The 12,823-nt window shown below is 36.0% G+C and overlaps 1 protein-coding gene across 1 annotated transcript; it reads left to right on the top strand.

The window, feature by feature from the left end:
* The first annotated feature begins 1,294 nt into the window (after positions 1-1,294).
* On the top strand, positions 1,295-2,588 carry LOC113507962 (myosin heavy chain, non-muscle-like). The gene has a single exon (XM_026890906.1). It carries the CDS (start codon positions 1,780-1,782, stop codon positions 2,197-2,199), a length of 420 nt encoding a protein of 139 aa, XP_026746707.1. The 5' UTR covers positions 1,295-1,779; the 3' UTR covers positions 2,200-2,588.
* The last annotated feature ends 10,235 nt before the right edge of the window (positions 2,589-12,823 follow it).

Genomic DNA, 12,823 nt, shown 5'->3' with positions numbered 1-12,823 from the left:
CTTGACTTTCGGTACTTGAATGAAATCACTCACTTGCAATTAAATTAGCCATAGTACCAGAAGGTACGAACAAGGCCGCCTGCTTCCCCAAGATAGCTGCTATCTTACTTTCCAGTGCATTTACTGTTGGATCTTCTCCGTAAACATCGTCACCCAATGCAGAATTTGTCATGGCATGCTTCATAGCCTCAGTGGGCTTTGTCACAGTGTCGGATCTCAAATCCACAATGTATGCCATTATTTTAATTTAAAAAATATATTTTCCCGCAAAATAACCCACTAACGCTACTACTCAGACTGAACGCCGGCAGCTGAATAACGTGAACGTCGTTGCAACAACACGAGTTGATTTTAGATAAAATTGTATCATTCTCGTTCTTTTTATCATTCCAAACTCACGCTTATCATTGAACCGAGAAGTCGCCTTGAACTAAGATAACTTACAAAATACCAAACTATTAAACAATCGTCATCCTGTCCTGTACTTGTACTTTTATTAATGTTTTATTAATTAAACTAAACAAAGTTACTCGAATGCCTCGTGACAAAGTAGAATTAAAAAGTTTTCAGTTCGATATTCAACTTTACGCGGTTATGATAAAAGCTAAATCAGTAGTCATGGAAAGTGTATATTCGAGCCATGATTTTTATCATTTGACAGCTGAAGTGAAAATGCAGATGATTAAATTAGTTAGTCGACTAAAAAAATATCTTTTCTTTTGTGAGCTAACCGACAGTCTGTTCTTTTTATTCTCAATTACCCACTATAATAGACAATTTTTAGATACAACTGTTATTAACACAAAACATTTGTTATTTATTATTTTTATTTATATTAATAAAGCAAAATAAAAAAATACTATGAGTTGCAGCAGGTGTTAACAGATTTACCAGTAGCATAAAATTACTGAGCAACCGCAAGAAAATAGTCGGGGTATGAGAAAATCCCAACTGTTACACTGGTTACTATAAAAATTAAAATAAACAATGTTATTTATTCGTTATAATGTTTTAGCTTCTGATGCAACCACTTCGTTAATCAAGAAATTAAATAATTTGGGCATCAGTACTGGTTGAAAATGTTTTTGAAATAGTAATTTTATTAGTAATGTAATCCGATGACGAAAACTTTAGTCAGTTTTGTTTTATGAACGCGTCCATTATTTGTTCTCAGTTACAATTGAAATGACAGTTGTCACAAGCAATTTTGTCCTTGGTCACTGATTCGTTCAAATCTCAAATGTAAACGTAACAGCCAATCAGAATGGAAAAGATTTAACGGTCATCATTCATAACTAGTAAAAGAGATCAAACCTTAACGACAAGAAAGAAGTGTCGGCAAGGAGTCGTTAGCTTATTTTAGTTGTTTTTCAATTACAAAAGTGTATTTTACGTAGCTATTTAAGGTGTGGACATGTATAACGCATGTATATAATTAGAATAATATAACAATCAACTTTCAAGTTAAGCAAAACAACGCAAATCGTGTTCTTATTTTGGCTAAATTCAACGTGAATCGGGCGTCGACCGGTCCATCCCTCCTACCCGTAACCGTCGCCGCCTGCCTGTGCTGTCTGTCAGTCTCGCCTCTATACTCATTTTGTACGTATCGGCGCCGTGCGCGGTCACGGCAAACGCGAGGCAATAGTACAACGCCGTGTGTATAACGATAAGTAGGAACGTGTGTTGTGGTGTGCCGGTCTTAGTGACCGTTTAATGTGGTATCTAGTGTCGGTGTTGAGCTGTCGTACGGGCCGCGCGGCGTGATTGGGCGGCGCGATGGTGGACATGGATAGGAACGATCCGGAACTCCGGTACTTGTCGGTGGATAGGAACAGCTTCAATGACCCAGCCACACAGGCGGAATGGACGCAGAAGAGGCTGGTGTGGGTGCCCCACGAGAGCCAGGGCTTCGTGGCGGCCGGGATCAAGGGGGAGCGGGGTGATGAAGTCGAGGTGGAGATAGCAGAGTCAGGCAAGAGGATGCTGGTTCCTATTGATGACATACAAAAGATGAACCCACCTAAGTTTGACAAAGTTGAGGACATGGCCGAGCTGACCTGCTTGAATGAGGCATCTGTTCTGCACAACATCAAGGACAGATACTACTCAGGCCTGATCTATGTAAGTATTCCACTCTTCATTATTGCCCTGAACTTAAACATTTTACCGGAGTGCATCACTCACAGTCCTGTATAGATAACCAAGTTACTTTGAATTTTGCATTCTTATCTAATCTATAAAAGTTTTATTATCAATCTTAACCTGAGCTAGGTTAGTGCTGTGTATGAGTTTCATTACTTTGTGTATGTAGCATTCTTTTAAGTGGTTCACTGTTAAATTATTGTTTTTGCCTGTAATTATTACTAAACTTCATAACTACATTATCATTACTAAATCCAAATATCTTTACAGTACCATAGCAAACACACTGCGTTAATAGCAAATTTTTACATGGATACTCTCTAACACTCCCTTCAATAATACTTTACTCCCCAAAACATAGACAATAATGAAACAGACTTCATATAACGCCGCTTTGCATTACGCTAACAAGGAAACTAACACTAATTTTACATACAAAAATTGATTTAATTTATTAAGTCAAGTGCAGAATCTTAAAACAGAATACTGAGCACCTTGGGTATATTGAGTATATTTCTTACATTCCAAATGAAATTTATTCAGATGTAATAATTACTACATAGTAAAACTTTAGTCAAACTTACATCTGTTTTAAAATATAACTTGCATTTGAGTCACCTGTGTTAGTTCAGTTGCTTTAAATGGCATGTTTCTGGTGTAAAAATGTCCAAGTGGTAATCTCTTTTAATCAATTATTAATTATTTTTCATAATTATAATTATTTCTTAGAAGTTAAACTAAGCTATGTGGACAGGTAGATTGAATAAACTAGCCCTGGGTAATAACTTTGTCATTAGTTAAAAAAATATTCAAAGTTAACTAATTCATATGGTAAATATGAATTAGTTAACTCTGAATATTTTTTTTGTCATGTACATTGTTAGCTAATATTGAGAAGACAAAACTGGAAAAATTCTTTATTGAAAGGAATAGTCATATTACCAACTCTAGGTGTTAATCATTGAGTTGTTTTGGCACATTTTAAATATGTAATGTGTATGGTGTGTTGTTGCTGTGTTAACAGTACATCTCCCTTTAAAAAGTATAAATAATACTTAAACTTAACTTATCCTTGTGTTATTCCAGCTTAATTAATATCAAACCAGGATAAAAATCAGAAGAAACTTATTTTCAGTTAATCTATGATGTCACTGAATAAACCTAGCAATGTATTTGTCACAGATAAATGAAGTACAGGAATAGATTATCAGTGCTTACATATTGTATTAATCATTTGATAAAAAATGTAAATACTTTTTTAGTCATTGATATTACCTAATCCAATTTCTTTGAAAATGTTACTCATAATTTCGATATGACTAGATACAATTTTAGAATGTTTGCTAACTTTGATAATATTTCACTGTTTAGATACTATAAATATAAATTTGATATGACTAAATGTACAATTTTGGAATGTTGGCTTTCTTTGATAATTTTGTTTAGATACTACTGAACTTCTTAAACCATGATTTGGGTCCTAATAATGTCAAAAGATATTTGTTTTCAAAATTCAAAACACTTTGTGATCAAGACCAAAATTTCTCCATCAGTTTCGATCCGATGTGAGTTAGATCAAAATACCAAACTTATATTTATAGTTATGCAATTACCGTTTTTATTAAGAGTTATCTATGAATTTAATAAATGTATTGTGTAGACCACTGGTATTCCACAAAGTCCTAGTTATACTCTTGCATTTCAATAATACATATGCAAACATGAAGATGAGCGACAAACAACATAGTAAACAGATGGCCTTGTATACCATCAATGTGTAAGGTACCTCATCACAACATGTCCAACCATATGGTTCATAACCACAGCTATTCATGAAAGTATAAAGCTAATGACACATTATAGTTGTCCTAATATGTCCAGATCACACTGGCAGGCATTGCCTTTCATAGTACTTGTTACCAATTTACAATTCTTATATGGCGGTTAACATAAATTAAGTTTTTATGCTGCCAAACTTGATGGTGTGGACAATTAAATAAATTGTTGATAAGTGTTAAGGATGTGTGATGTTTGCCTTGCCCTTATTTTTTATGTAAACTGTTACATTAGTTGCTAAAGGTACTTTTCAAATGTTTTTTCTGAGTGCTTACTTACACCAGGGATACTAATTGTCCTATGTCCTTTTCATACCAATTATCGCTTTAATACCATAAAGAGAGGCGTCTTATTATAGGCGCCAAAAAAACTTTTCTGCAGGGGCTGCCATTACTCTTTTCAAAATTACATCTTAAGATTAGTAAAGTATGCACTGAAATATAGACAGAATTTGTTATATTACTGTACATGTGAGTAAATGACAATCTGCTCAAAGGCCGATGTGTCGCAATATCTCGATCATACACTTAATATTTTATTATCCGCCATATTCAGCTGTCCGACTCAACAGGTATCTGATAACAGCTTACTTCGTTAATTTTTTACTGTTCTCATTGGTCATGCAACAACCTCTACGTAATCGATGTAATTAATTATGGTACTGCAGTTTTGTAATTCTTATCTATATAAATAAATTACCTCAAATTAAAAGGCCTGATACCCGCCAGACGGACTCGCAAGCAGGGTTCCGTAAAAAGTTCGTTAACATTGCATTACATTACGCAACGTGTCGTAATTTTAAACCAATTTGTTTTTCGAAAACATTTATTTTATTTGCGATATCATTTTATATTAACACCTTCATTATCGGACAAACAGGCGCCAAAATGACGTTTTGTTTTTATTAGTAAGGACCCTTAAAAGTACGAGCTACGTAACTATCTTGTTTCGAAAGTACGTCTCAAATGTCAGCGATGAATGATGCTATGTATGGATTCAATTTATTTTTTTATGTTTATCGTCGACACTCATTCGTTTCGACTCAAATCGAATTGGTTTAATTTTAATGCGTAAAAAAAGGTTCATTTTACATTAATTCAAAATTTATATTTATCCTTCATATTTCTAGTTTACATTGGTGTCATAGTACGATGATTAAACGTAATACAAACTACCAGTCTGCTCCCTACAGTTTCAATGTTTATTTGTACTAAACAATAACTGTATTCGAGTCAAGTACGTGTCGACTCCTTGCGCCATAAGTGTCATCAATTAAAGCCATGTTCGCTGTATTAATGGGGCGTGAAATCCTTAGATTTACATAACAAAAGGTGCCACTATTCACTGTTCGGACTCTGACCGTCAACGATTGTGTTCGTCGTTGCTATTTGCTGATCATGATCTAGTCCTATGACGTTTGTAAATGGAGTACAAACTCGTTACGGTATAGAACGGAACTTTTAGCTGAGTGCAGTATGAACTGAACACACAGGACGGTAAAGTGATAGATAATTGCTTAGTTCTCTTTGGCAGCTAAACGGTCTCATTTCCTTTACTCCTTCAAACCTTAGGACTTTTCAACGTTTTTCTATGAAGGTTTATTTGCCACTACTGTATGTAATGTTGGTATACTTGGTATGCTACGCCTACGACACTATTTCAACCTAATTCCTTTAATTAATAGTCACGATTTGTGTAGGATGTATAGCGGTATCGTTATGATTTCCTTTTAATCGTGCTTACTCGATAATAAGTTTATTTTAAGACTTGACATGAAGTTTTTACCTGCGTCTCAGCCTTGAATAGATTAAAATACTGCTCCTAACGTGTCCTTAAGAGTTTATCTGGAATCTGGTCTTCGTGTTTCGTGTCAGATATCAGAAAAGTTACAGCAAAAATCGTATTTATTTACTGTAACAGTCGCATGAGGTCAGCATTGCGCAGGCAAATTTCGTTAAAGCCATGGTGGGCCCATTTAAGCCATAACTTCCTTTTGCGATTCAGTTTTTAACAATGGTGGTCTCAATTCCACCGCTTTTTGCCTTTATTGTTAATTTTCTTCGCTCCTTATGGCTTAATGTTGTTTTTATAATGCTATAATGAGCGCGTTTGTAAGGTATGATGGCCTCGTATGTGGTACTTGTTAAAAGAAGTCATCAGGTTAATGAGCTTTTTGAAATAAATGCTTAACCCTAGAAAGATAATCATATTGTGACGTACGTTAAAGATAATCATGCGTAAAATTGACGCATGTGTTTTATCGGTCTGTATATCGAGGTTTATTTATTAATTTGAATAGATATTAAGTTTTATTATATTTACACTTACATACTAATAATAAATTCAACAAACTATTTATTTATGTTTATTTATTTATTAAAAAAAAACAAAAACTCAAAATTTCTTCTATAAAGTAACAAAACTTTTAAACATTCTCTCTTTTACAAAAATAAACTTATTTTGTACTTTAAAAACAGTCATGTTGTATTATAAAATAAGTAATTAGCTTAACTTATACATAATAGAAACAATTATACTTATTAGTCAGTCAGAAACAACTTTGGCACATATCAATATTATGCTCTCGACAAATAACTTTTTTGCATTTTTTGCACGATGCATTTGCCTTTCGCCTTATTTTAGAGGGGCAGTAAGTACAGTAAGTACGTTTTTTCGTTACTGGCTCTTCAGTACTGTCATCTGATGTACCAGGCACTTCATTTGGCAAAATATTAGAGATATTATCGCGCAAATATCTCTTCAAAGTAGGAGCTTCTAAACGCTTACGCATAAACGATGACGTCAGGCTCATGTAAAGGTTTCTCATAAATTTTTTGCGACTTTGAACCTTTTCTCCCTTGCTACTGACATTATGGCTGTATATATAAAAGAATTTATGCAGGCAATGTTTATCATTCCGTACAATAATGCCATAGGCCACCTATTCGTCTTCCTACTGCAGGTCATCACAGAACACATTTGGTCTAGCGTGTCCACTCCGCCTTTAGTTTGATTATAATACATAACCATTTGCGGTTTACCGGTACTTTCGTTGATAGAAGCATCCTCATCACAAGATGATAATAAGTATACCATCTTAGCTGGCTTCGGTTTATATGAGACGAGAGTAAGGGGTCCGTCAAAACAAAACATCGATGTTCCCACTGGCCTGGAGCGACTGTTTTTCAGTACTTCCGGTATCTCGCGTTTGTTTGATCGCACGGTTCCCACAATGGTTAACTTATACGGTTCTTGTAGTAAGTTTTTTGCCAAAGGGATTGAGGTGAACCAATTGTCACACGTAATATTACGACAACTACCGTGCACAGGCTTTGATAACTCCTTCACGTAGTATTCACCGAGTGGTACTCCGTTGGTCTGTGTTCCTCTTCCCAAATAAGGCATTCCATTTATCATATACTTTGTACCACTGTCACACATCATGAGGATTTTTATTCCATACTTACTTGGCTTGTTTGGGATATACATCCTAAACGGACACCGTCCTCTAAAACCAAGTAACTGTTCATCTATGGTCAAATGAGCCCCTGGAGTGTAATTTTGTATGCACTGATGGATAAAGAGATCCCATATTTTTCTAACAGGAGTAAATACATCGTTTTCTCGAAGTGTGGGCCGTATACTTTTGTCATCCATTCTAAGACATCGTATCAAAAAATCAAAACGATCACGACTCATTACAGAGACGTACACCATTGACAAAGATCGATCAAAGAGGTCATCTGTGGACATGTGGTTATCTTTTCTCACTGCTGTCATTACCAGAATACCAAAGAAAGCATAGATTTCATCTTCATTCGTGTCACGAAATGTAGCACCTGTCATAGATTCCCGACGTTTCAATGATATCTCAGCATTTGTCCATTTTACAATTTCCGAAATTATCTCATCAGTAAAAAATAGTTTGAAGCATAAAAGTGGGTCATATATATTGCGGCACATACGCGTCGGACCTCTTTGAGATCTGACAATGTTCAGTGCAGAGACTCGGCTACGCCTCGTGGACTTTGAAGTTGACCAACAATGTTTATTCTTACCTCTAATAGTCCTCTGTGGCAAGGTCAAGATTTTGTTAGAAGCCAATGAAGAACCTGGTTGTTCAATAACATTTTGTTCGTCTAATATTTCACTACCGCTTGACGTTGGCTGCACTTCATGTACCTCATCTATAAACGCTTCTTCTGTATCGCTCTGGACGTCATCTTCACTTACGTGATCTGATATTTCACTGTCAGAATCCTCACCAACAAGCTCGTCATCGCTTTGCAGAAGAGCAGAGAGGATATGCTCATCGTCTAAAGAACTACCCATTTTATTATATATTAGTCACGATATCTATAACAAGAAAATATATATATAATAAGTTATCACGTAAGTAGAACATGAAATAACAATATAATTATCGTATGAGTTAAATCTTAAAAGTCACGTAAAAGATAATCATGCGTCATTTTGACTCACGCGGTCGTTATAGTTCAAAATCAGTGACACTTACCGCATTGACAAGCACGCCTCACGGGAGCTCCAAGCGGCGACTGAGATGTCCTAAACGCACAGCGACGGATTCGCGCTATTTAGAAAGAGAGAGCAATATTTCAAGAATGCATGCGTCAATTTTACGCAGACTATCTTTCTAGGGTTAAATAAACTTGTATATCTAAAATAGCAGTCTCATTGAAATCAGGCTTTATCACATATTACGTCACGTTAGGAAAGTACTTATTATTTGCTGTTGACCCCTTACTAGATAGTTAAGATGGTCGTGTGCAATTGACAAAGTGATAATCAAACTATATGCAGCTTTGACGGTGTAGCCTGTATATTTATGAATCGTCATCCTTAAACCGCCGAGTTTGTCAAATAATGGTGATCGCAATACTGTACTTCATTATATCGCGAATAACAAGTTTGTATACGTACCGAAGTATTATGAGTACGTATATGCGAAAATATTTTCTTGTTTAAAGAATGTTGACCTCTGCGAATAGGATTAGAGGATTTGTAAGTTGGAGTATTGTATGGTGACGTCATCACTGGTACGTATGTTGATGCGTTACTTGAAGGTTTTTCCTCGATATAAAATATTTCTATTATATGCAGATTGTTTTTACATAGCTGTCTCTTTGTTCGTTACTTATCAATTTAACAGATGAGTCACGTCTCCACAATGCCGATAGTAAAACATCGTCCGATTGCAACAAAACGCTCTTTATCTTCCAAAGAAACAAGATTTAATTTCAATTTCTTCATTAGAACGAGCATCGGGTACCAGGGCAACATAGATCCGCGTAGTTTGTCGCGAGTCAACGAAATGTAACGCGACCGATTCGAGTGGGCGGTTTATAGCTTAGAAGGGTTAAATCTAAAGCGTCGTTCGAAAGTTGTTCGAGTTAATTCAAACGTTTGGCTAAAGCGTCGTGCTCGAGATGAATGTCAAGGTGAGGCGCGCTGCCGGCCGAAACGGCCGCGGGTGTCGTTGACCTGGCGGTGGCGCGGGGATGAGAGGGGGGGGGCGGCCCACGCGAATATGTACGCTACGTTTCAACCTCCACCGACGTTCTAACATCCTGGTACTTGTGGCAAACTTGACTGTTAGTCCTTTTCACTCTCGTGGGCTTTTTTACGATACATTTTTGCACAGTTTTTTATTTGCTGTTTAGGTTACAAACTCTCTTGGATGTTTTAGAAGTAATTCCTTACGTCTTTTGTTAAAACGCCACAATATTTACTACATGTGTAAAGTATTCGTAAGCAGGGTGTTCTGCAAATATTAATGTTGCGGATTTGAAACACGTTAACACGCACTTTGATGACGAGTTGTCCAAAGTTAGCCGTAACAAAAAGTTTAATTCTGCTGTTTACGAAATGTTGCCAAGTGTAAAGTTCGAAATTACGCTTATCCGCTCCTGGTTTAATGGTGACTATCGAGAGTCACGTTTACGGCCGACTACTCGTCTGTAGGGAGGCGAGTTATTTCGTAAACACGACTGTTATATCACGTCCAGACATAGAGATAGTTTAGCCTGCGATGGCACTATCTTCGCTATCAATTATGTCTGAATTTTTGAACTTCTAAAAAAGCTAAAAAAGGCCACACTTCTTTGGCAGCATGCTACTATTTCACGTTTCACGAGCTAGTGGAGTGCCTGAAAAGGCTTGAATAATAAATAGACTGAAACTTTAACATGTATTGCATACCAGGTTTAGCTGGAAGTGGTAAATAGGATCTGTTTAATGCAAAGGCTAGGAGCTTTTAGTGCCAAGGGTGGGTGACTAGGTAGGTAGGTAGACGGCATTAACGTTAACACTGACACGCCTTTATTTGTATTTTCAAAGTCCATGTAATTATTGTAACTAAAGTATGTTTTATTAGGCACTAGTTCGGGCTCTTATAACTGCTCACTCAGTTTAGCTTTCCGTTGAATCGTATTTTACAAACATGATTAAATCAGTTTTGTCATTCTTTCCTGTGTGTACCGTTCATCTATAGGCATAATTATTAATTTTATATGTAACCAGTATTATCCTTAACGCTTCTAATTATAAATGCAAACGGTTGGGTACTATTCATCCTCTAACAAACTACTTGTTTAATAACCCAAGTTGAAAACATCCAGAGATTAATATAAATATTTTATGATGTCGACCTTCCCCGAATAATTGAGTGTTCGTTGCGTAGTTATTATCATAAATATAACATTAGTTGCCTGCGATGAAGTCACTCTATATTCGGGCTTAATTTACTTTGATACCATTAAGTTACATTATTTGGTCGTCTAGCAAAATTTCACCAAGAGTGATATATAAGTGCCGATTATATGTTGCTAAGTCCGGGATATAAAATAAGGCTAATCTATACGTAATTCTGTATTGTCATATCATGCAAATTTTTGCATTGATAAAGCAGATTTTGATTAAGCAAGGTCGTTTGATAAAAGTCGATAGCTTAATTTCATAGAGATTAGCTCCAAGACACAAATTTAATAAGACATTCAAAGGAAATTAGTCTTTAAATTTTTACGTCCAGTTAGATATTAGTTACACCACAACAAAAGCAAATGTAGCAAAATTGTGTAATTATCAGCATTTTATATATCGCCTCTCTAATGATCCAATAAATATGAATATGCTGTCGAAAACCTATAATATATGGCATTTCCTTAAAAAACTAGGTTTGTATGTTAAACTAGTATGTAAATAGAAAGGTCAAAGTGTTTCCTGTCATTAAGTCGCGGACGCGATCTCAATAAAGAATGAGAAACAAATATGTAAAGAATTTATTTTTATTAGGGAGTAATAAAAATTTCAACGATTCGTATAGCAAGCTCTGTTAACTCATTAATCCTGTTCAGCTCTGCCCTTAGCACTGTGTATCATCTTAAGCGCAGTCAGTGTCCAGAATCCGCATGTGGCATCTAAAATAGAACACAGATCGCAGATAGCCGCGCAGACCGATTGTTACGGCTTAAACATCGACAGTATCTGTCTTATCTGCCTCTTATCACGCCGATAACACACGAATATTGTATGAATAGAATTTTATAATCACTACATACTAACTGGATCTTTTTGTTTTTAATGTATTCAGGGTTAATGTAGCGCGCCCGGTTGTTAATAGGACCAGTCTCCTATAACCAGTGTGACTTCTTTCCTTTATTTCTGTTAGATAAGATTCATCTCGACACTTTCTCATTACGTGAGTTTTGGTGGCACATACCTTGCTCTTTTCATTACTTTACCGTTTTGGTTCTTAGTCATAATGCCCGCTATTTATTAATCCAGGAATTCACATTTCACAGCACTGTAGCCACAGTACCACTTAGTCATCCATTAATTTGCCTACCCCTACTTTAAAACCAATCAAAGTAAAGTCTGTACGCGGCGCACCCTCTGCAGACACCCCCCCGGGGAAGCAGAGGGTGCACGGTAGGTGCAGACGGGGTTATGAAACTTTCAGACGGGGATTGTTGACGCAGGATATGTCCGACATATGGCTTGTAATTCGTAGGGCTTCCCGACGAAATATTACGGGCTTTTCTTTCAATTTTTGATAGGAAGGGTGAAAAGCTATTGAAAAATGCAGGTGTCATGGGGGATGAATTGAGGTAGGCAATGCCTATCATTGAAGTGCACTGTTTCAATGTGACTGCATGCCATTATTTAACATTGTCAGAGGTTATTGACTGATCTAAAATAAACATTAATCGATTCTCGTTACGAATAATATTTCACACTGCATAAACAAGCAGTAAAGCTTGATCATCACACATAGGTACTGTAGTTTTATAACTCAGCAATAAATACGTCGTTTAGCACTTAGAATTCTATGTGGAATCCTTGCTGCAGCTCGGCCTCAAAGTGACCCATCAAGTATTCAAACCACAAACGGAGCCGATGATCCTTCCCTGTTTCTATAACATCGTACGAGTCATTTTAATGCCACTATAAAAATCACAGATCCATTTTGTGGTCGTCAAAAACATTATGGTTGACGTCTGATGGAGAAAAGTATATTTGTTTTGGCATGCGAGCAACATGGTAATGTGTTGAAATACGATGCTGATGGATTACGACTTGGTAATGATATTGTAAGACATTTTGTTTTACTATTGTTATTTATGGACCGATTTGTTTAAGCTCTTCACAATGAATCCGTGCTTTAATAAACATTATCGTCAAAATTATATTTAAAAGTTTCTAGTTGAATCAGACACTTTTATGGAATTCTCTTCCATAAAAGATTCAACTAGAAACTTTTGAATATAATTTTCATTTAAATTCATGTTTCCTTTCCAAATAATGTTAGCACCTACAAATAGCA

The sequence above is a fragment of the Trichoplusia ni genome, unplaced genomic scaffold (genome assembly GCF_003590095.1).
Source record: "Trichoplusia ni isolate ovarian cell line Hi5 unplaced genomic scaffold, tn1 tig00003534, whole genome shotgun sequence".
Lineage (NCBI taxonomy): Eukaryota > Metazoa > Arthropoda > Insecta > Lepidoptera > Noctuidae > Trichoplusia > Trichoplusia ni.
The sequence above is the reverse complement of the archived record's forward strand: the minus strand, read 5'-3'. Positions and strand labels throughout refer to the sequence as shown.

What these genes read in the sequence shown, in the direction of transcription:
- LOC113507962 (XM_026890906.1), top strand. Translation starts at nt 1,780, where the DNA reads ATGGTGGACATGGATAGGAACGATCCGGAACTCCGGTACTTGTCGGTG.